Raw genomic sequence first — 26,166 nt, 5'->3', positions numbered from 1 at the left:
TCTCCCAGTTCTGTTTAATGTTCAAATACATTTAACTGTACAACATGCACATTTCTCTGCTGCACATCCACTTGACAGTTTCCCTTCAGGGACTGCTCTGTCTGTGAGGTAGATCCAGGTGGGGAAGTAGTCACTTGAATGCAAGTCATCAACTTCTTCCCATTGAGAAGCATTTATAAGAGCAGGGGAACAGAAAGCAATGTCTGTGACAGGGAATGACCCCACTTCAATGCTAAAGTGTATGCTCCTACTACAAATAAAAAGGCATAACTCTTGTGACACAAAAAGGCTTTCACAGATTGACTCTGGGAAGGTTGGAGGAGATCCCACATCAAATTATTTGCATTAAAATCTCCGCCTGCTTAGCTGAGCAGTAATGTGCTTACCTCCCATGCAGCGGGCCCAGTTTCGATTCCCAGCCTGGTTGGAGGTTTTCTCACTCTTGGACTGGGTGCTGTGTTGTCCTCATCATCATTTCATCCCCATCACCAGCACACAAGTCACCCAGTGTGGCATTGACTGAAATAAGACTTGCACTCGGTGGCTGAACTTCCTCAGGTGGGGGCTTCCAGCCAACAATGCCACATGTTCATTTTATTTTTTCTACAGGTAGGAATGTTTGGGAAAACTGTGCAGTCAGATCATAAAGTGCCTCTCCAACCAAAACTTCTTTGGGTGATAGATATAAAGGATAGTCCAAAAACCTGTCAACATTCGAAAATGCAATACATCACAGAATACTGTAAGCAGAGAGGTTCAAATTGACACACATGCTTGAGATGAAATTGGTTTTATTGAAACAAAAAAGTGCATGAAGTGACCAACATATGATGCAAAGTCAATAATTAGCATAACCATTGATTTTTTTTTAGCAAAAACAATGTTCTTTACAACAAATGCTCAACATGTTGGCCATCATTCATCAACAATACCTTTATTTGAGGGACAATATTGTGAACAACAATGTACAGCATATTAATGGATATTGTGAGAAACTCCCATTGGATATTGTCTTTTAACATTCATAATGAGACTGGACAGCAGTGGTAGTCTTGCGGCTTGAGGTAATTGGGAGCACAAGTGCGATGGACATGGCTGCTCATCATGTGATCCACACCAAATGATGTGTTCAAGAGATCTTTTACAAGTGTAGAAATATCTGCAAAAAAGTTGTACCTTCCAGCAAGTGTTTATCAGCCAAGCTAGGGATGATCTGACCCCATCTCTGACTACAGCTCAGTTTATACATGATTTTAATGGTGTGACACTCAAGTGCTGCTGTCGAGCATCATCTGTTGGCCAGTTTTTGCAGATATGTTTGGTTTCAATAAAATCTCATGTCATTTCAGGAATATGCTTCAATTTTTACCTCTCTACCTACATTATTTCAAAAATTAGTGCATGTTCAAATGTTAACACACGTTTGGGTTACACATTACTAAAAGTAGCTTTGTATGGAGTACACACTTTTATAGTAATTGCCTGATTACTTGTTCTGAGAGGGACAATAATGGAGTGTCCAATGTAACAGGACTAATTTACAATGCAGTCTTTGTGATTCGTGTAGGGGGCAATACAAACCTACAAGAATTTTAATATTTTGTAGCTATAGTTGGTATCTTGTCACCAATGCTTATTACTGTTTATCATGATAATTTTATGTGTAAGGAATGTTGCTAATTTACAGCAGTAGAAAATATTTCTTTGTATGCCACAAAATGCAGCCACATTTTCGATTATTACATAAATTTTTATATAAAGATAGGATCACTTCATCTATCTGTCTATTATGAAAAGTGTTATAAATGATACTAATTAAGACAGTTGTGTAATTAACATGTAATTTGTAATTATTTCAGTGTTAAACCAGATACTTACTTTTTGGAAGCCTAATTTTGAACCTGAATTTTTGTAATAGAGTAACTTTTAATTACAAGTTTAATTTTCTGACCATATCAACAATATTTTCTAAAATAGTAAATGTTATGACTTGACATACTTGACATACATCAAATCAGTTGTGGATATGTAAAAGTGAGTCCTAGATCATGATTTTATTCATCAGCACACAAAATTTACTTTTGCTCCATAGTGACATGCCTGAATTTCTGGCATGTGAATCCCCTCATGAAGTTGGGAATGTATTGTCTGCCTTTTAGTCATAAATCTAGCCTTAATATAATCTGACAAAATGAGTTAGTTGAATGCAAATGTAAATTTTTCTGTTTCATTCACCTGATACATTAAACTTTGCACTTCACTGAGCACTTTGTCACCCTTTCTAAGCTTGATGCATGATGTCACTGCATGTTATTACTCCTTGGCTGTAGTTAATAGTACATTGCATTTCAATTACAATGGTATACTCCCCAAACTTTTTTTGACTCAAGCAGATTGGTGGCTTACTGCAATGTTGCTGTTCCTACTATTAGTGCTCCATTATATAAATGCTTAATAGATTTTAGTGTCCCAGCGAAACCATTGAGACATTTTTGCATATATGAGGGTGATACCTTCTCAAAAGTACTTTATACCATCATTATCACAACAAAGACATTTTAACAAGCTGGGTATGCCTTGTTACAGTACATCACTTTAACTATAGATTATGGCTGCTCAGGGGGACTACCCTCCCATGTTCTCTTATTGGATGGATCTGTTTACTGTCTAACAAATTGCCTGAACAGTTATGACTGTTTGTTTGAGACGCCATGGTTTTCCTACAGGCAGTCAGGGAAACAATAGTCTGCATAGACAGAACTCCATTTGCCTGGGTAAGTCTTATACAACTGAGGCGAGGCAGAGTCTTCAGAGGTTGCAGTAGTGACTGTTCTACTTTCACAGCCATCTACCCCATCAGCACTTAGTACACCTTAAAATCTTAGTTGTTATGTCAGAACCCCATTCCCTGACAAACACAACATGTCACTGCTGTGCCATAAGGTGGTGGTCACTGAAGTGTGCCAGAAGCTTGCAGTAACAGAGGACTGGTGGTGCTCATCAGTTCCTGTCTCATCAGAAAATACAGTTTCACCAAACTGATACCCAATCAATGAAGAATGAGCTCCATGAAGTGCTCACCTTTTAGCACGATTGAATTTATTACATGCCATGACCCAGTGAGCATTATCCCTTTTCGGTAAGTGTGAGCAATTCATTTTACTTGTATAAATTACAGGCAATTTACACACTGTTGTTCTTCATGAGTCTACAATGATAGGTGCCCCTCTTTATATACACTCCTGGAAATGGAAAAAAGAACACATTGACACCGGTGTGTCGACCCACCATACTTGCTCCGGACACTGCGAGAGGGTTGTACAAGCAATGATCACACGCACGGCACAGCGGACACACCAGGAACCGTGGTGTTGCCCGTCGAATGGCGCTAGCTGCGCAGCATTTGTGCACTGCCGCCGTCAGTGTCAGCCAGTTTGCCGTGGCATACGGAGCTCCATCGCAGTCTTTAACACTGGTAGCATGCTGCGACAGTGTGGACGTGAACCGTATGTGCAGTTGACGGACTTTGAGCGAGGGCGTATAGTGGGCATGCGGGAGGCCGGCTGGACGTACCGCCGAATTCCTCAACACGTGGGGCGTGAGGTCTCCACAGTACATCGATGTTATTGCCAGTGGTCGGCGGAAGGTGCACGTGCCCGTCGACCTGGGACCGGACCGCAGCGACGCATGGATGCACGCCAAGACCGTAGGATCCTACGCAGTGCCGTAGGGGACCGCACCGCCACTTCTCAGCAAATTAGGGACACTGTTGCTCCTGGGGTATCGGCAAGGACCATTCGCAACCGTCTCCATGAAGCTGGGCTATGGTCCCACACACCGTTAGGCCGTCTTCCGCTCACGCCCCAACATCGTGCAGCCCGCCTCCAGAGGTGTCGCGACAGGCGTGAATGGAGGGACGAATGGAGACGTGTCGTCTTCAGCGATGAGAGTCGCTTCTGCCTTGGTGCCAATGATGGTCGTATGCGTGTTTGGCGCCATGCAGGTGAACGCCACAATCAGGACTGCATACGACCGAGGCACACAGGGCCAACACCCGGCATCATGGTGTGGGGAGCGATCTCCTACACTGGCCGTACACCACTGGTGATCGTCGAGGGGACACTGAATAGTGCACGGTACATCCAAACCGTCATCGAACCCATCGTTCTACCATTCCTAGACCGGCAAGGGAACTTGCTGTTCCAACAGGACAATGCACGTCCGCATGTATCCCGTTCCACCGAACGTGCTCTAGAAGGTGTAAGTCAACTACCCTGGCCAGCAAGATCTCCGGATCTGTCCCCCATTGAGCATGTTTGGGACTGGATGAAGCGTCGTCTCACGCGGTCTGCACGTCCAGCACAAACGCTGGTCCAACTGAGGCGCCAGGTGGAAATGGCATGGCAAGCCGTTCCACAGGACTACATCCAGCATCTCTACGATCGTCTCCATGGGAGAATAGCAGCCTGCATTGCTGCGAAAGGTGGATATACACTGTACTAGTGCCGACATTGTGCATGCTCTGTTGCCTGTGTCTATGTGCCTGTAGTTCTGTCAGTGTGATCATGTGATGTATCTGACCCCAGGAATGTGTCAATAAAGTTTCCCCTTCCTGGGACAATGAATTCACGGTGTTCTTATTTCAATTTCCAGGAGTGTATATATATTTTTTTTGTGTCTGTGTATATGCGGATGGATATGTGTGTGTGTGCGAGTGTATACCTGTCCTTTTTTCCCCCCTAAGGTAAGTCTTTCCGCTCCTGGGATTGGAATGACTCCTTACCCTCTCCCTTAAAACCCAAATCCATTCGTCTTTCCCTCTCCTTCCCTCTTTCCTGATGAGGCAATCGTTGGTTGCGAAAGCTTGAATTTTGTGTGTATGTTTGTGTTTGTTTGTGTGTCTATCAACCTGCCTGCACTTTTGTTTGGTAAGTCTCATCATCTTTCTTTATATATATATATATATATATATATATATATATATATATATATATATATATATATATATATATATATATATATATATATAAAGAAAGATGATGAGACTTACCAAACAAAAGCGCTGGCAGGTCGATAGACCCACAAACATACACACAAAATCTAGCTTTCGCAACCAATGGTTGCCTCGTCAGGAAAGAGGGAAGGAGAGGGAAAGACAAAAGGATTTGGGTTTTAAGGGAGAGGGTAAGGAGTCATTCCAATCCCGGGAGCGGAAAGACTTACCTTAGGGGGAAAAAAGGACAGGTATACACTCGCACACACACACATATCCATCCTCATATACACAGACACCCCTCTCCTTCCCTCTTCCCTGACGAGGCAACCATTGGTTGCGAAAGCTAGATTTTGTGTGTATGTTTGTGTTTGTTTGTGTGTCTATCGACCTGCCAGCGCTTTTGTTTGGTAAGTCTCATCATCTTTCTTTTTAAATATATTTTTCCCACGTGGAACGTTTCCCTCTATTTTATATATATATATATATATATATATATATATATATATATAATAGAGGGAAACATTCCACGTGGGAAAAATATATTTAAAAAGAAAGATGATGAGACTTACCAAACAAAAGCGCTGGCAGGTCGATAGACACACAAACATACACACAAAATTCTAGCTTTCACAACCAACGGTTGTCTCGTCAGGAAAGAGGGAAGGAGAAGGAAAGACAAAAGGATATGGGTTTTAAGGGAGAGGGTAAGGAGTCATTCCAATCCCGGGAGCGGAAAGACTTACCTTAGGGGGAAAAAAGGACAGGTATACACTCGCACACACACACATATCCATCCTCATATACACAGACACCCCTCTCCTTCCCTCTTCCCTGACGAGGCAACCATTGGTTGCGAAAGCTAGATTTTGTGTGTATGTTTGTGTTTGTTTGTGTGTCTATCGACCTGCCAGCGCTTTTGTTTGGTAAGTCTCATCATCTTTCTTTTTAAATATATTTTTCCCACGTGGAACGTTTCCCTCTATTTTATATATATATATATATATATATATATATATAGAGGGAAACATATATATATATATATATATATATATATATATATATATATATATATATATATATAATAGAGGGAAACATTCCACGTGGGAAAAATATATTTAAAAAGAAAGATGATGAGACTTACCAAACAAAAGCGCTGGCAGGTCGATAGACACACAAACATACACACAAAATTCTAGCTTTCGCAACCAACGGTTGCCTCGTCAGGAAAGAGGGAAGGAGAAGGAAAGACAAAAGGATATGGGTTTTAAGGGAGAGGGTAAGGAGTCATTCCAATCCCGGGAGCGGAAAGACTTACCTTAGGGGGAAAAAAGGACAGGTATACACTTGAAAAAAGGACAGGTATACACTTGCACACACACACATATCCATCCACACATACAAGACACAAGCAGACGAGTGTATACCTGTCCTTTTTTCCCCCTAAGGTAAGTCTTTCCGCTCCCGGGATTGGAATGACTCCTTACCCTCTCCCTTAAAACCCAATCCTTTTGTCTTTCCTTCTCCTTCCCTCTTTCCTGACGAGGCAACCGTTGGTTGCGAAAGCTAGAGTTTTGTGTGTATGTTTGTGTTTATTTGTGTGTCTATCGACCTGCCAGCGCTTTTGTTGGGTAAGTCTCATCATCTTTCTTTTTAAATATATATATATATATATATATATATGAATATAATAGAGGGAAACATTCCATGTGGAAAGTCTCATCATCTTTCTTTATATATATATATATATATATATATATATATATATATATATATATATATATATATATATATATATATATATATGAGGGAAACATTCCATGTGGGAAAAATATATTTAAAAAGAAAGATGATGAGACTTACCCAACAAAAGCGCTGGCAGGTCGATAGACACACAAATAAACACAAACATACACACAAAACTCTAGCTTTCGCAACCAACGGTTGCCTCCTTCCCTCTTTCCTGACGAGGCAACCGTTGGTTGCGAAAGCTAGAGTTTTGTGTGTATGTTTGTGTTTATTTGTGTGTCTATCGACCTGCCAGCGCTTTTGTTGGGTAAGTCTCATCATCTTTCTTTTTAAATATATATATATATATATATATATATATATTTCCCACGTGGAATGTTTCCCTCTATTATATTCATATATATATATATATATATATATATATATATATATATATATGATGGATGGGTAAGTGAAATGTTACATGTGAGAAGCAGATAAGTGAAACCCATCAACTTACATGAGAGCAGTACTGTTATTCCAAATGCCAAAAAGTCTGGATAGCTGGATAGGAATTCAGCAGTTATAGGCAGTTCATCTTTCAAAGTAGCTGACATGCTGTTGTTTGCTATGAAGTCAATATGTCCAGCAAGACTTCTAGCTACACTTGCAGTTCCTGAAAAAAATAAGTGCCAGGTATAACAACTTCTACCTTAAAAAAGACGTGCTTCAGAATGTATTCACTTCATTCTGTTAAGGTTAATGCTATGTCTGATTAATTTCATACTTTCAATGGAACAGTTCATAATGTCATTGAGTCTCTTAAGCTACCAATGAATAATTGTGCATCAGTGACATTGTCCCATGAGGAGATATGATGATACTGCTAATCTTACAAGGAGTATTACATACGTTTTGTGAAACTTTAAACAAATTGTGTTTATGAGAGCAATCCAGAAAGTACCCTGCTTTCTAAAGAGGAAATAGTGGTGTGACCCGAACAGTCACTGCACTGTCTAATGCGGTAGGTCAGTGGGCTTAGAACTTTGACAGCAAGAAAGATACACTTCCAGTAGCAATTCAGAATGAGCACTGCAACTGAAATTCCCATCAAATGTGAAATTTGTTCTATGACATTGTTTGTAATGACAAAAGAATACAAAGCTGTTAACATACATCTGGAAATTTATTCTGTATACAAACCAAATGTGATGAGTGATGTGTAGGGCATTTGTGGTGTTGTTTGCTTAAGAGTGTATGGATGAGATATATTATGGTGACAGAAGTGGCCATTTGTCTGTAGTAAGCGAACAAAATTGTACAAAAAAGTGATAAAAAAGCTTGTGAATACTGGCATTTCATAGCATCTCAACTGTGATACAACTTTCTATAGATTTCTTGGTGTGTTTTATACGATATGATGGGATAGTGTCACCATATGTCAACCATGGCACTATATTTCTCCCACTTCATCTAGATAACGAGAAAAAAGATTCAGTATTTTGAATAAGATAATGGAAAGACCTGGTGGAAAGTAAGTAAACTAGGAGTAAAGATAACAACTCACCAAATCCTAGAAGCACTGAGTCATCAATAGACACTTAAATGAGCCTGAAAACTTTGATAGCTTTCAAACAAGTCCTTTTTTTAGGTAGTGCACACATACACATGTGTACAAACTCACTGACCTCCCCTCCTCCCCCCCACACACAAACACACATCTGAATGGCTGTGTTGTGCTGTGCTTGCTGAATGTACAATACAGCAACAGGAGTTCTGCAATTTGGTTGGAATGAAAGGGGGGAGGGAGGGCCTCATGCAGAACAAAGTGCACAAGGGGAGTAAGGAGGCAAAGATTATTAATGAGGGTTAGGGAGGTGTTGCTAATGTCCCAGATGGAGGTAGCTGGTGAACAGATAGGAATGCAGGAGGAAGAAGCAACTAGTGTACAGGACAGGAATGCAACACGGGTGTAACACCAGTGAGTTTGTGAAGCCCATGATGGTGATGAAATGAAGAACTGGATTGGAAATGGGTGACAGGAGAGAGAAAGGTGAGACTACGGGGAAGAGGGTATGAGTGCAGAATGAGTAAGTTCTGGGACAGGGCGAAGATGGGTGTGGAGCAGGGGACTGGCAGGAATTGAGAACAGGATGATTATAGGAACAAAGGATTTGTGGCAAGGACAAACCACATATATATAGTTCAGAGAAGCTAGTTTTAGGGGGCAGGACCTAGAAGGTATGGGTTATGAAGCAGCCATTGAAATCAAACATGTTGTGCTCTGCAGTGTGTTCTACCACTGGGTGGTCAGCTCTGTTCTAGGTCATAATTTTATTACGGCCATTCATTTGGGTGGACAGTTTGTTGATGGTCATGTCCATATACAATTCTGTGCAGAAATTGCAGCAGAGTTGTTGCATGACATGACAGCATGCCTGTGGCAGGGTAGGGTAATCATGTGATGGGACTTGAATAGGATGGGTTCAGTGGCTACATCAGACAGGTCTTGTGCTTGCATCTTCCACAGGGATATGATCTATATGGCTATGACAAAGGGTTAGGAGTGGGTGAGACATAATGATGGACCAGGGTATTGTATGGAATGTAGGGGCAGCAGAATACCTCCTTGGGGTTGATGGGAAGGAATGTGGACAGGATGTCCCTTATTTCTGGGCATACAAATGTATGTGTGTGAAACAAGTCATTCAAAAGCTAGCAAACTTCTCAGTATTGTTTATGTGCCTGTTGATGACTCAAGTCCTCTAGTGTTTGGTGAGTATGTATTTTATATTTTAAATCCATCTATGTCAATCCTCATCTTGTTTACAGTTGAGTCTATCTCATTCTGTGGTCTGAGTGATCTGCCTTTCTTTACCAGAAAGTTAGTATACTGTCACCTCTTTTACTTTCATGTGAGTCTATTGGAACCACTAAACATTTTGTCTCCTCAGTTTAAGTAGGCCCTACTAGCCAGTGATTCAGTCTCATAATTTATCAATAACAGATATGTTTATTATTAAAAAATATTTCAACATTTGTATCTAGGAGGAAGCAAAAAAATTGTCAGTATGCTTGTGATAAGTCTACATCAATGAATAATGAATTCTTCATCCAGACCTTGAAACATTAACTGGGAAATTTAGATACGATTTTTTGAAATCTTCGTCGTCTTTTTTTTTTTTTTCTCTCTCTCTCTTCAGACTTTTATGTCGTATGACATTACCTGATTGTAAAAAAGCATATGATGTCCACCTAAAATAGAGTTTTACTTGTGATATAATTATCATGTCACTCCCCCTGGTACAGGGTAATATCCTAAGAGATCCCCTCTCTATGGCCACTCACACAAAAAGAGTGTTTTGTGCTATCCAAGAGAGGGTGGGGGTGAGGGTCTCACTCCATTGAGGCAGTCATTGATATCCAGACTGCAGTCTAATATGCACTGTACTATGCAACCACAGTTACAGTATGTGTGGTTTCCTCCTAGAGGGTGGTACTCTTCCTCATACATCATGCCCTAGCACCCTTTCCTGCCATAGTAATCGGTAATGCTGTGTCTGATTCACTTCTCTTGCTGAGTCATCTTGTAGTGGATGTGATACAGCGCTGTGCACAATGGTTTTGTAATCGAATTTGAGCTTACCAAATGATGTTTACTTATGGAAAAAAAAATAGCAGTGGGCAGCAAGGTTGTATCAAGAGACCTATCCCCACTGACAACAACTACAGCATTCAATGTTTGCCACAGTGTTTTGCCATTTGTCAGAAACAGGGTTGTTTCATGAAGCAGAAAATCATGGAGGATGTACCTGAAATGCCCAGGCATCAGACTTGGAGGAAAATGTGAGTAAAACTGTGGAAGGCAACCACAGTGTCAGTACCAGTCAGTTGGCCTGCCAGTACAGAGTAAGCGAGATGACCATGTGGAACATTCTCCATAACAATTGTTACTACCCTTATCATTTACAGCACCTGCAGGGCTTACTAGCAACAGACTCTCCACATTGGGAGCAGTTTTGTCACTGGTTTCTTCTCCAGGCAACCACAATTCTGAAATTTCTGTCATCCGTCTTACTCACAGACAACGCCACCTTTACGCAGAGTGGTATCTTCAACTTTCATAACAGTCATCTATGGGATAGCATGCAGAACCCCCATGGTATGGTGACAGCGAACCATTAGAATCAGTGCAGCAAGAATGTGTGGGCCAAAATAATTGGGGACCAAGTTTTGGGACCAGTCTTCCTTCCACGTCACCAACAGGCTGGAACTATTGACATTTTTGTGGATGACTTTGCTTCCCCTGCTGGAAGAAGTGCCACTGATGATTCAAACGGTTATGTGGCTGCTACACGATGGTGCTCCAGCCTGCTTCACCAATAAAGTTTGGACACATCTCAATCATGTCTTCCCTAGTTGATGGATCATACAAGGTGGTCCAGTTGCATGGTCTGCTCATTCAGCAGATCTCAACCTGTGCAATTCCTGTTTACGGTACCATCTCCGAAGTATTAAGTATGCAGAGCCCATTCCAGATATGAAGACACTGGAGCAGCATATTCATGCTGCCTTTGACACTGTTCAGATGCAGCCTAACTGATGTGAACATGTAATAGAGAACATGTCTGAGGCACATGGAAACCATTTTCAACATGTAACGGACTGTGGCTGCAGGTTAAACAGCGTGTATTTGATTGCAGTCTCTGTAACAATGTATGATTTAATAAATGGTCTCTAGCATGGAAACCACGCATTTCCAGACATAATTTCATAAGGCATTTTTGTTCTGTCTCCTCTCATCCATCAATCCCTAGAGTTTGTACATAGTGGAAAAAATTGCTCTCTATACTCATCTCTTTATAAGTTTATTCAAGTGATGTTCCAACGTAAATTTTTTGTTTGTTTTGAAATTTTGTGTTGTCAATAACTGATTTAACTGTACTTTCCTTATGATATATCATAAAAATATTTGTCTTCTCGTAATTTATTGATTTGTTTGATATATGCTGTACATATGGTTCTCTTTCTTGGCATTTTTTTACTTCCATATGTATTGCAACTGCAGTACAACAACTTCATTAAGCGGTTCATGCTTGTCTTATATTTCAAACTACTAACAAAATTACTTGTACATTTACATTTTTCCTTGACAGACTTTTTATAGCTGCCTTACATGTGCTTCACAGCTTGTGCCACGGACCCTTTCTACCAACATCAGCTTTTCTGAATTGCACAGGTGGGAACTCTCCCTGCAATACATCCTACAGTTCTGTAAACCTCCTGGTCTCAACTTTTGTAATCATTGGGCTACACACACCTATCCCCTTCCATGTTCCCACTCCAGCACCACTCAGCCCTAGCCCAATCTTCCCGCCAATGCACCTGCAGTCTTTTTACTTCTCTCCTTCTTCCTTTTCTACTGCAACCCCCCCCCCCCCTCTCCTTCCATTCCCTGTCTCTGTCTAGCCACCTGACTGCACCTAACTGCCCTACCCTCTCTCAACCTTACCCCTGTATGCTCCCACAAGCAGCATTTTACAATCCCCCACCCCTACACTGCTATCCCTCCCCTCCCTGCCCCAGCCTCCTCCTTACCCCCACCACCAAATTTCTTCCCCCATCATACGCTGCTGCTTGCAGTCTGGCCTTGGCAGCCAGTGAGTTGCTTTTGCATATATGTGTGTGTGTGTGTTTTGTCTAATCTGGGTGAAGGTCTTTCTGGCTGAAAGCTTAGTTGTCGTTTTGTTGTTCCTATCTGTGACTCGACATCTCCACTACATGATGAGTAGAAATCTATCCTTTTCATAATAGTAGTAGTAGTAGTAGTAGTTTATTCATCCAGAGACAATTTACATTGCATGGATTTTGTCAAAAAAAAAATACATAGTATATATATATACACACATATAGGGTGAACAATACTATACAAAATACAGATGTGCATAGTAGACTATGTAACATCAGACCACATTGAAATAGCATGTACAACTTTGATTATTTACATTGATGTATGAGAAAGACTTTTTACATGGAATACACAGTTGATATTTAGATATAACACATACAATTCTAGCACTTTTGTACATATTATTTATTTAGATCATAGCAACAGTCAGATAAAAATTACTATTGGCACAGAGTACATAAATATGATGGTTTAGTATGGAGCTATTCCAGGTATTCTTTTACACTATAATAGCAGTTGGTCATTAAAAATTTGAATACTGCTTCTTTAAATGAAGACAATTTTTTTATTTCTTTTAACTTTACCGGTAGTTTGTTATACAATTTACTTCCTTGTATGTTTGTTTGTTTCTGCGCCAAAGCCTTGTTAACTCTTTTTATATGAACGTCATTGCACTTTCTTGTGTTGTAAGTATGTAGATCCGAGTTGGATTGGAAATTGTTAATATTTTGTTTTATATTAATTACGCTTTTCTGTATATAGAGGCACGGTAGGGGTAGAATATTCAGCTGTTTAAATAATTGCTTTGAAGGAGTTAGCCTTGAACTGTTGGTAATTATTCTAACAGCTCGTTTTTGTAGAGTGAAGATGGTTTTGAGATTTTTCTTACTATGACCCCAGAAGATGAGGCCATAGGTAATAGCAGAATGTATATAAGCAAAGTAAACAGCTCTGCTACATTCCCTACTACATACAAAGCTAATAACGCGTAAAGCAAAGCAAGCAGAACTTAACTTATGTGAGAGATACAGGATATGGGATTTCCAGTCTAAATTTTCATCTATATGTACACCTAAGAATTTTGTGGTAGCAACTCTCACAATTTCTTTATTTTGTATTCTGAGATCTAGATCAGAGTGTGACTTTGCTTTCCTGTAATGGATATAATTAGTTTTAGAGATATTTATGGTTAATTTGTTCACTTCAAACCAATTTTGCAAATATTCTATAACTCTGGTTGCAGATGTTGGCAATACCCGGTTTATGTCAGTTACTACAATGTTTGTGTCATCCGCAAACAGGGTTATATGAGTACCATTTACTGGAATCTTGATATCATTTATGTAAAGAAGAAATAGGAGAGGTCCTAGAACACTCCCCTGCGGTACCCCTATTGGCACAGTCTGAATATCCGATCTGTAAACAATACTTTGGTTTTTACTGTTTGTTGTTGCAATTTCTACTACCTGTTTCCTATTATGGAGATATGACTGAAACCACTTTTTAGCTACTCCTCGTATACCGACATATTCTAATTTGTCTAGCAGGATATCATGTTGGACAGTATCGAATGCCTTTGAGAGGTCCAAATTTATTCCTATTGTACTGTTGTTCTTATCTAGCCCCGTTACAATATTTTCAATGAATTGGGTGATGGCTGACTCTGTACTCATTCCTTTGCGGAAGCCGTGTTGGTTTACAGACAATAGATTGAATTTCTCGAGGTAATTTGTAATTCTGTTTTTCATGACTGTCTCTATTACTTTTGAAAATACCGATAATAAAGCTATTGGTCTATAGTTTCCCACATCATGTATATTGCCCTTTTTATACAATGGTTTTACTTTTGCAATTTTTAATCGTTGTGGAAAGACGCCTTCCGAAAATGATATGTTTATGATGTGTGAGAGTGGGTCTGATATGACACTAGCACATCTCATCATGACTGAGCAAGGTATCTCGTCAATCCCTGAGGACATTTTATTCTTCATTGTTTTTATTATTTGATTAACTTCCAATTTGTTTGTGGGAGGTAGCAATAATGAATTCACACTTTGTTCTTCTGGGATTGATGTTCTACTAATCTTAGGACAATTTTTATGCAGATTGATTGGACTATTTATGAAGTAGTCATTAACGTAATTTGCTAAAGTATGATTTCTGACTAGCATACCTTGATCATCTTTTAAAACAAAGTCATCTGGATTTCTAACATTTTTGCTTGGGCCTATTTCTTTTTTTACTACATTCCATATAGCTTTTGATTTGTTTGCTGACCCAGCAATTACACTGTCATTGTGCATTGTCTTGGCTTTTTTTATCACCTTCCTGTAAATTTTCTTGTATGTCTTAACATAATCTGAGAAGTGTTCATCTTTGTTATCTTTTTTGAGTTGACTGATATGTTTTAGTGTTTGACTAGATACTCTAATAGCGGGTGTTATCCACTGGCTTGTGTTCCTAGGCATGACATTGATCTTTGTGAGCTTTTTTGGGAAACACATCTCAAATAGGGACATGAATGTACTAGAAAAAGCATTGAAAGATTCCTCGGTTGTAATTTGTGCAAAGACATCTTCCCAGGTTTCATTAGCTAACAACTGGATGAAAGTATTTACTTTTTCTGTATAGAAGTGTCTTTTGTATCCCCACTTATATTTCACTGCCTTGGGGATAGAGTAATTTATGTATGTTAATAGTGTATTGTGATCCGAAAGACCTAAGTTTACGTTTAGTGGCTCAGTGATACCATTCTCCATATTTGAGAAAATATTGTCTAAAAGAGAAGATGACAGTTCTGTTATTCTGGTGGCATCTGTAAAGAGTGGTTTCATGTGGAAGCTGCTGAGTATACTCAAAAGCTGTCTTTTTTCATCACTTTCAATTAACAGGTTAATATTAAAATCTCCACATAAAAATAATTTCACTTCATTACTATAAAAAGTGTTTAATGCTGCTTCTATTTTTTTGAAGAATATGTTTTTGTCACCCAGTGGAGATCTATATACTGTAATGACAACTAGTTTTTCACTCTTCTCTTCAGTTTTTAACTCTATGGCACATGATTCAAAATGTTTTTCTATATTTAGATGGTCCAATTCTGTTTTCACTTTGAACTGCAGTCCTACTCTAGAGTAAATGCATACCCCACCATTTTTAAAAACACTTCGACAATAATGTGTTGCTAAATTAAATTTGTTTATATTTATGAGACTTAACTCACTAGCCTTGCACCAGTGTTCAGATAAACAAATACAAGAGACATCAGCAAGATTACTTAAAGCTACTTCTAGATCTAGTACTTTGTTTCTGAGGCACTGAATATTCTGACACATTATCCTGACTGTTTTGCAAGTATTTTTTCTTTTGTCATTACCTGGTAATGTGCTGCTTTTTCCATAGTAGTTGTGACTTATCTGCAAATTTTCTTGCTGATTTGTCACAATCTTTTCCATTTCTTTGTCTGAAGCCATAAAAAATCCTTATTTAATGATGTGGATGTACCTTGTCTTTGACTCCTCCTTAGGCAGTGTTGTGTTGCTGCAACTGTTGTTGATGGTTTTGTTGCTGCTGCTACTGTTGTTGTTGGTTCAGTTGCTGCTGCTGTTGTTGCTGCTGGTGCTTCTGTGGCCGGAGGTGGTGGTGGTGGTGGTGGTGGTAATGGAAGTGGATGTGGTGGTGGTGCTGACAGGATTCTTCGTGCTGTTGGTTCAGTAGTAGGTTCCTCTATTGCTGCTGTTTTTTGGATGGTCCATTTGCGTGCTGCTCCTGTTTTTGCTGGTGTTTCTGCTATTGGAGATTTATACCATCCCAGTTCAGTGGCTGTCACTTTGTAATTGCATTTAATTGCTTCCCTTATTAAGTTTCCTAACCTGGCCTTACCATTTCTGTTAAGGTGAAGCCCATGTTTCGTAAAACATTCTCTGTCAAGTGTGCTTGAGTCAATTAATTTCACATTGCTGAATAGCCTACAACTACTATTAAGTTTCGCATTAATTCTGTGAATTTCCTTATTCACACATGACCATTCAGGTAAATCATGCCTGTGGGTAAAGTTCACCAGTAAAATGTTTGTATTTGAGAGTACTAGCAAAAGACTCAAGAGCTGTTTATACATTTTCATAGCATTGTTTTCGTAAATGTCTTTAGCTCCTGCGCAGATTACAACACTGTCCTGCTTGTCATAGTTATATTTTATGATGTTTTCCGTCACTTCTTTGAAACCAGCACCTGGTTTAACCATGCCTGTGACTGTCGTTGATTTACTATTTTCTTGCAGTTCTTGAGAAATTCCTTTGGCGTGACTGTCTCCGAAGACGTCGACTTTTGATTCTTTCTTCTTTGTCACACACGTCGGTTTTTGTTTATTTGTATCTTCACTTTGTTGCAAAACGTCATATTTGTTTTTATCGCAAAATGTGACAGATTTTACGGAGTTTGTTTTTCTTTTAGTGGACAAGGGATTACCTTTTCGCGACACTTTTATCCACTCGGACGTTGTTTCACTGTCTTGCATCACTTCACTAGCGTTTTGCATATCCTTATTGCAGGCATCACTACTATTCGACAGAACACTGTACCTGTTTTTATCTGTAATTATAATTTCATTTGCTGCCTTTGATGCCTGTCTATCGTTTCCTTTCCGCTTCTCATAACTCACCAGGTTCCCGTTTTGTGGCTTTATTGTTTTATCATTTAGAATATGGCGCAACTTCTTCAGCTCACAGTTTTCATTAGTTATATACGAAATCTCACGTCTTAAAACTTCTACAACTTTTTGTAAACTTGAAATGCGTTCGTTTAGTTTTTCGATTTCACTTTTACAGTTTACACAGGATTCATTTTTTACGACAGAACAGTAACTTTTATTCACTCGTTCACTATGCATCACTACACTCGTCGCCATCTTGTAGGATATGCCTTGGATCAGTACACATCTTTTATTCTGTTCACAGTTGCTTCTCCTTCAATGACAGATGATAAACTATACATCATTGTATGTAATTTGCATTTCCAATACTGCTGAATATTTTTTTGAGAATGTATTGGCCATTTGCAAACCACTGCAAAAATGTTGTCATTATATAAAGAGGTTAAGCAATTTTAGTACTTTTTGCTCCTCAAAAATTTCAAAGTCTTTGACAATATGTATTAATACCATAATTATATTGTGAGTTTTTTTAGTAGCCTCATAACATACATAATCTAGATCATTTGATTCAGGTGCAGGATACATGTTAAAATTATGATAAAATCTCATTGTAACCATAGAACAACTGATGGTAGCAAACAGCACCACAATAATAATAAAGAAATAATAATATAATAAAGATCTAACACTTAATTAGCCCTTGCTCAAATTACCATTTCATCCTCTATGAATTCTTCTATTGAATAGTAGCATTTCTCCCATGGAATCTGCTGCAGCCTTTTTAGAATCTCTGGCTTCATATTAAATATGTCTTTGCCCTTTAACCTGTTATATATTGTCATCCCCTTATACTGTGAAATCTATGCATATAATTTCAATTTGTGCATGGGCAGTATAAAATTATTTTTATTTCTCATGTTATATGTTGGTTAAAATGATTCTCTTAAAATAATTTTTGTTAGCTGTGTAGGGACATAATAATATCATAAATGTATTTGGAGGGAACAGTTAGGGTTTGTAGTTTCTGAAATCACGGGTGACTAAATCCTGTTTGCTGCGCAGTACACATGTATTTGATAATTTACTTCTGCAATTTCAGTATTCAAGATACACTATTTCAACTTCCCCAGTAAATTATACCACATCTAATGACAGATTCAAAATAAGAATGTTATGCCCTTTTTTGTGTACACAAGTCAGCAGAATTTGCCAATATTTGCTCTGCAAATGCAAAACTGCTTAGTTTATTTGATAGGAAGTCAATATGTGTATTCCAGCTTAAGTTCTTGTCCACATTTAGTCCTAACAATTTGATCCTGTCAAGTTCTTCCACAAACTGATTTGTTGTGTTATAAGTTCCACCCATTTTGAATGCTTGTTTTGAAATGTACCATATGGGTTTTTGTAATGTTCAGTTTCAACTCGTTCAGCTGGAACCAGTTTTTTAGGATATCCAGTGTGCTTATGATGGATCTCTGAATGTTTTCTGCATGGTTATCTTCTATTAAGGCAGAAGTATTATCTACAAACAGAACTGATGGAAAATTTAGATTTATTGGTAAGTCATTTATGTAGAACATGAACAAGACTGGCCTCAAAATGTAGACTTGAGGCACATCTTGTGATACTTTACTCCATTTAGAATAATAATTCACTGCATTTGAAGTGATAGTTAACCTGGGCTTTCTGTTGTGCAAGTATAGTGCAATTATAGTGTTATCAGGTGATTCTTAAACAGGCTATTTTGACAAGTGCCTCCCTAAGGAACAATAGAAAAAATCATTTTTCAGGAAACGCCCAATGCAGTCATCATATTAAAACTGCTGGTAACTACAACACTAATTTTTGACTATTGTTACTGTCCCATAATAAACCTAAAATTCAGTCAAGCATTTAAAATTTGTTATAATACATAATTTAAAGAGTAAAATTATGAGACTTTCCTTCAATTATGTAAAATATTATGGATAATTTTCTTACCTAATACATAAACCATTATGAGGGTCCATCCTACAATAAATGCTACTAGCTCACCAATAGTAACAAAACTGTAGATATAAGCACATCCAGCACGAGGAAATCTAGCAGACAGTTCTGCATAACACAGACCTGTGAATAACACCACATACAGTTTTTAGTGCTTTTTTATGTAATAGCCAACTTAGCTGTCATATTAAATCTTACTTTTTATTTGTAGAACAGTGACTTTGAAAACAGGAATGAGACAACCCATAAATATTTCAGATTAATGCCTTATGCTCTAATGCCTTATGAAACAAAAGAAGTGGAACAGTAAATGAGAACATAAATAACAATTTTTCCATTCAATCAAAGAGAAGACAATTAAGGTTTGTCTTAAGCAGTGTGTAATCCATGAATACCAGTTTTTCATTAACACACTGTAAAGCTCTTAACATACCTTTTAAAATACTGACAAGAGACAGTGAACATGATAACAGTCAACCAGAGAGACCTATTTTTTGCATTGTGTTTAGATGTTAACAAGTAGTCTTTGCACTAAATAACCCTCTACATTGTGCACATGCAGAATCAGACATCATAGGCATACTACCTTGACTTAAGGGACCTGAGGGCTATCTGGATTCTCCCACCTCATACTAGTTTCTGTGAGCTCTGAAGATGGGAACTTACCCTCCAACATTTTGAAACCCTTCCTGATTAAAACTCTGTTAAGATATCCCCTCCTTCTGTCTTTTCATTTTTCCCTGTCCTAATTCTTAATTCTGTTACTGAGCACTCTTCTCTTCAATTGATCTTTACTTCTCACTCTGCCCATATCATTCTGGACTGTAGCTGGCTGTCTTTGACCTAATCTCTCTGACACCTCCCCCTTAACCTTTGATCTCTTGTGTCTCTCACTACAGGTGGAACCTTCTTAATCTGAGGTATGAATGACTTGCCCTTTCTTTCTGACCTTCTGCAATGTGCTCTTCTCTTTTTCCTGCGGAAGGAATTATTAGTTGTGGAATGTACATAGTGAGTCACTTTTACTTTTACATGTGTCTATCAGCAGTACAACACATTTTTCCACTTAAGAGTGAGTACTGACCAGCAGAAATGTCTTATACTTTGTTTTCTCAATTGAATTTTCCTTTGATAATTACCCCATGATATCTCATGGAATACACCTTATATGTCATACAATTTGTAACAAATTGGTTATGAATGCAACCAGTTTTTGTAAGTGGATTTTAATACTTATACAAGCTCAAACAATATATTAATCTGCAGAGAAAATAAGTTATTTGGATGAACTCCTAAATTGGGTTAGTATATCATAGCATTTATCTGGAAAATAGTGATAACAAATCACTTAGAGGTATTATGGTATTAATGTAGCTAAAATTCAAGTGAAAATAGTCACAAAGACAAAGTGGCAGGGTCAACCAAACAAAAGTAAATGATTTCTATTCAGTTTGCATGTGCAAATTAGAACAACAGATTTTTTACCAAAATAGACAATTGCTGTCCTTCGCTGGAACATGTGACAGAAAAAGTAGAATAAGTATTTGTAACTATTTATATACTTGCTTTGGATAATGGCTGTGCACACAGACTTGTTGGCATTTGTGAGTGAGACCTACTTCTCTAAAGATTAACACAAAAATGGAAGACACTGGATCCATTTTCAGGTACAGCTGAGGAAAAACATGATGAGGTTCTCCAGATTGACATTATCCAAGATTTCATTAGAAATTGGAGCACAAAAACATTGATATTGTTTCTTCTGCTAGACCAAAGCTGATTCTGACACTGTCTTCATCCATCGGAATGAGTACTTACTCTTTACTTAAACCAAAATAATATAAAATAAAAATAAAAAAATAATGAGACATCTTTTGAAAAAACATACAATCCATATTATTGTGTGCCTAATGAAGCTGACACATTTGCTGCCATGCAGGCACCGGGAACGAGGTCCCTATAGGCCATTTTTTTAATTTTATTTTGGTTTCTAACCATGTATTGAATACTTTCTAATGTTATGAAATGCGCCTCCAGTTCATGAAAGTTGCAAAAGAGAGTTTAAATTGTGAGGTCACTGGCATCCTCACAGCTGAGAAGTTGAGCTAGATCACATAGATTCAGTCAGGAGTTTATAAGTAGAATACTGGGGAAGTGCAATCAGTCTACAAAAGAGTTTTCTTACAAATCACTTGTGTAACTGGTTCTAGAATATTGCTCAAGTGTGTGGGACCCATACAAGATAGGATATATACAGAGAAGGGCAGCACAAATGGTCACAGGTAAGCTTAAACAAACTGGCTTTAAATGATTACTCTAGGGATATACTACAACCCCTTATGTGTCGCTCACATTGGGATCATGAGGATCAGATTAGAATAATTACTGCACGCACAGAGACATTCAAACTATCATTCTTTACACACTCCATACATGAATGAAACAGGAAGAAACCCTTATAGCTAATACCCTCTGACATGCATCTCAAGATGGTTTGCAGAGTATATATGTAGATCTAGAACTTCCTTGAAAGAGGTTGCCATTGAGAGCTGTGAAGGTGCCTGCTACCTCACTTTCTTACATGACTTGATAAAGAATGAGGGTGTAAATTATCTGAAAAGCATCCCATAGAATGTTGTATATTAGATATATGCAATAAACAATGTACTGCAAGTATGAGTAATATAAAAATAGGAGCAAAGAGTGTTTTTCTTAGAAATGGTGAGTTTTTGAAAAACAGGAAATGCAAACATACACCAATTATGTAACCTTCTTATTGTTCTCCTCAGTGATGAAAAATAACTTGACATCTGGTCTGAAACATTCATTTCTTGCTTTGCAGCATTTTGAACAAAACTGGCTGTATGCTTAAACATTCCCTACCAGTTTTCTTGCTTTTCTTTCCAGTGGTTTATGTTCCAATGTTATGCTTAGTAGTGAGGTACATCATATCTCTTTTGTTCTGCCATTTTGCTACTGCTACTCTATTAGACCCTCTTTCAGTGACTTCGCCTTCTTCTATTTGTGACCTTGCCACAGCTGAGATGGGGCTGGGGGGGGGGGGGAGGTGGCGAGGGGGCACGAATACTTCCTGTTGTTTTGCATAGTCCCTATGGTGTTGGTATTTCTATTAAACAGATGCCGAGCTAATGACATACTGGTCTAACAATTGTCAGTGACAACCAGTGCATCCCTTGACTGCATATTTTTCCATTAAGTACAAAACTACTTTTTCTGCAAGATTTTTACTAACAGTGCACAACCAACTAAACAGTTATCCTCAGCAAATAAAGAGCTTGGTCACATAGATTGAAGACACTGATTCTATGTTTATGAGCTTTTCTGGGAATGCACTGATGAGATAAAAGTTGTCTGCAGAAGGTCATCATTGACTTTTCCATCGCTAGTATCTCTCCTGGTTCTTTTTGTGAGCAAAACACACTCTGAATCATATCAAGGAGTTTTCAGATCTTGAATATATTGTCACTTTTGTCTGCCATTGCAGTTTTCTCAAAATGAATGAACCACAATAGCAGTTGAATTTGACTGTGGAAAACACTTGTGCTCCAGTAGTCGGCAATGTGTGAGTAGTGAACTGGTCTCACGCACATAATTGCACCAAAGAACTTGAGCATCTCATCACTGTTTCATCTCCTTGCAATCTGTAGCCCTTGTTTTACCATGAGGCTGAGCTGTATCCAAGAATTGTGTGGCATTTCTGTTTGTTGCAGTAACAATAAACCCTTGAATATTGTTCCCAGTGAAAGACAAGACATGCATAGGTTTCAGATCCTTCTGATTTGGATTATTATATTCTTCAGTTTTCATATTTTTCAGTCCACTGCAGCCCAGTTTTCATCTCCACTTCCTTCTAGAAATTGAGGGGGGATAGATTGTATAATGGATGGTTCATTACCTTTTGCCAGTTCCTTGTCACTTTCATTGACTGATGACAAACTACTTTATGTGTGAGAAAGTTTCATTTAGCATGTAGTCATCATCATCATCATCATCATTACCCAAGTCACATCAATTAGATAACTCACCATCATCAGCATTGAGAATTTCTAAAACTCTTCCTCTGTTAAGAAACCAGATGTATCTTTCCATCTCTGTTTACTAGTAGAGGAACAGGGGCTTGCATCTGCACCTTGCTTCATCTATGGCCCACCACTTTCAAGATTAGAAGCAGCCATTTAGTGTACAACAGATGGCAAAGCAATTTGGTATTTTGCAGGTGATTTAATAAAGAATAACTCAGGAAATGCCAAATAATTACCTGAGATATACTTTAGTTGCTTATTCCAACACTGCCAAAGGGTTACACAGGAATATTTCATTAGAACTAGAAAACATGGGGGAAAACTACACAGTGAATTAAAACCACAAATCAAGATTCCAGAAGCACTACCACTACTGCTATCTAAAGAACTAACTATGAAAACAACACATCAGAACCACATCACACAAGAGTCAGGATTCTAAAAAAAAATTGCACTGTGATTTAGTGGCCACTGCATTCGCTATTAACACTATCCTGCAAGTCCACAGAAAAGGCAGATTTGGGTTTTCTGCCAGGCCACTCTGTTTCAGAGTCAATTGAAAATGTCACAAAAGCTACGGGAGCCAGCACCCTTATGGCCTTGGAGGAACCCACTAGTGAGGTTCCCAAAGCTCTCAAGGCAACAAATTTGTTAACAAAGTTTCTCATTTGTACTATTTCTGTTCTAAAAGCTGGAATGCAAGTCAAATTTGAATTTAATACTCTGTTGGGTAGTAAATTCTGTTTAAACTAAGTTCTGTTTAAACTAAGTCTCTCAAAACTGCTGATTTTCATACTCATTTTGTAATAAGGATTCTACAAACAATAGCAGCTCTTATATTATTTTAACTCACCAGCAATTACAGATGCAACTGCAGCTATACTGAAAGAGGTTAGTACTCCAGGACCAGCATAATACCTTGAGACTGTTCCTGGGATGACATATACCCCAAGTCCAAGTCCTGTGCCAACACCAATGCCAACGAGATCAAAGAGATTCAGTATTCTTGCAAGATGACTCTGAGCAATGTCATTAATGTCAGATGACTTTTTCTGAGAAATTTTATGCATTAAAGTCCTCAGCATCTTGAAGTCTGCAATAAAAATAATACCAGCTTATAAATGTTTAAAATCTTGGTTTTTACAGTAGATAGTTATATTCTTTAACAATATCATAAATTTGCACTTCTGTACAAAGAACAACTTTGTTTCAGAATGGAAGAGTGGTAGAAAAATTTGCAGTGGTTGTTTTAGGGGTCCTGGATAAAGGGGAACTTGTAACAATCATTCTCCTAGCCTTCACTAAACCATTTGAGGAAGTTGGCCACGAAATGCTAATATATGCCTAGAATGTTACTCAAATGAGTGAGACTCATACTAAACAGGACTAACAGGGGATAATGAAAGTATACAAAGAAGAGCAGTGCAGGTTTGTTTGTGCCATGTGAGAGAATCATGGAGGTGTTGAAAAAACTGAATTGGTAAATTCTTCAAGACAGACACAGCTCTAATTATCCCATGGAAGCCCACTTAAAAAGTTTCAAGAACCAACTGTAAGTGACAAATCTACAAATATACTGCAGCCATATATGTAGTGCTCCCATAGAGATTATGAAGACAAAATTTGACTAACTGCAGCACACACAGAGACATTTAAGCAATCATCCTTCCTGCACTCTGTATGTCAATGGAATAGAGTGAAGCCCTAATAGTTGGTACAATGGGAAGTATTCTCTGCCACACACTTCACAATGGTTTACAAAGCATAGACATATGAGTGTTGGTAATTATGGATAAGACACAAGAAATTTTTAAGAATGTTTATATAATGCTTGGGGTAATGCACAACTGGTCAACAAACAACTCGGTGACTCTTAACATAAAGTAAGCAATGAGATAAAGTAAATAATGAAACCATAGAGGGTGTAGCTAACACAAAAGTTTTATGTATTTATATTGATCAGCAACTAAAAGATTATAAACATATCACAGTACTTAAAAAAAATGTTAGCATTGCTTGTTATACCATCCACAATCTCACATCTTAGAATAATGTAACTACTTCACGTACATTGAGTCCATCACCAATAGTGAGATATTGTTTGGTAAGTGACAAATCTACAAATATACTGCAGCCATATATGTAGTGCTCCCATAGAGATTATGAAGACAAAATTTGACTAACTGCAGCACACACAGAGACATTTAAGCAATCATCCTTCCTGCACTCTGTATGTCAATGGAATAGAGTGAAGCCCTAATAGTTGGTACAATGGGAAGTATTCTCTGCCACACACTTCACAATGGTTTACAAAGCATAGACATATGAGTGTTGGTAATTATGGATAAGACACAAGAAATTTTTAAGAATGTTTATATAATGCTTGGGGTAATGCACAACTGGTCAACAAACAACACGGTGACTCTTAACATAAAGTAAGCAATGAGATAAAGTAAATAATGAAACCATAGAGGGTGTAGCTAACACAAAAGTTTTATGTATTTATATTGATCAGCAACTAAAAGATTATAAACATATCACAGTACTTAAAAAAAATGTTAGCATTGCTTGTTATACCATCCACAATCTCACGTCTTAGAATAATGTAACTACTTCACGTACATTGAGTCCATCACCAATAGTGAGATATTGTTTGGTAAATGTTCAAAATGCAAAAGAAGGCATCAGAATAATAATTAAGAGTAACTAAAGGTTCACTGCATAACAGTTCCTAGTGAATATGTATTCAAAACCACTAGGTTCATAAGGTTAAAATATTTAGCAGTATGCAACAAACAGTTATTTGTACCTATATTACTAAACAGCTAACCTGGTTCATGGTGTACTGTCTCAGCCGCAGGTCACCTGTGCAACAACTTTCATGGGCAACAAGAATTTGATTTTCAGTACTCCATACAGGGTGACAATTATTGAACTATATGAACGGTTAATGTTAGGACACTCAAACTGTATGGTTGGCTGTGGGCCAATCAGTATGTGCATGCACCTTGTTGTTGTCAGCCATTTGCACAGGAAAATGTCATGGTACAGTGTACCTGATGTAACATCATAGATT

The 26,166-nt window shown here is 38.1% G+C and overlaps 1 protein-coding gene across 1 annotated transcript in view; it reads right to left on the bottom strand.

Moving 5' to 3' along the window:
* The window catches only part of LOC126094954 (high affinity cationic amino acid transporter 1-like), a 121,383-nt gene extending 97,208 nt beyond the window's left edge, over nucleotides 1–24,175 (bottom strand). Inside the window, exons 1-3 of the mRNA XM_049909608.1 lie at nucleotides 23,944–24,175; nucleotides 19,042–19,170; nucleotides 7,242–7,397 (exon numbers count right to left, since the gene is read on the bottom strand). Of these exons, the coding sequence (XP_049765565.1) occupies nucleotides 7,242–7,397; nucleotides 19,042–19,170; nucleotides 23,944–24,175 (517 nt within the window). The remainder of the gene's footprint in view (nucleotides 1–7,241; nucleotides 7,398–19,041; nucleotides 19,171–23,943) is intronic.
* Nucleotides 24,176–26,166: the final 1,991 nt, after the last annotated feature.

This window comes from Schistocerca cancellata, chromosome 8 (assembly GCF_023864275.1).
Source record: "Schistocerca cancellata isolate TAMUIC-IGC-003103 chromosome 8, iqSchCanc2.1, whole genome shotgun sequence".
Taxonomy (NCBI): Eukaryota; Metazoa; Arthropoda; class Insecta; order Orthoptera; family Acrididae; genus Schistocerca; species Schistocerca cancellata.
This window is presented reverse-complemented; position numbering and strand designations above follow the sequence as displayed.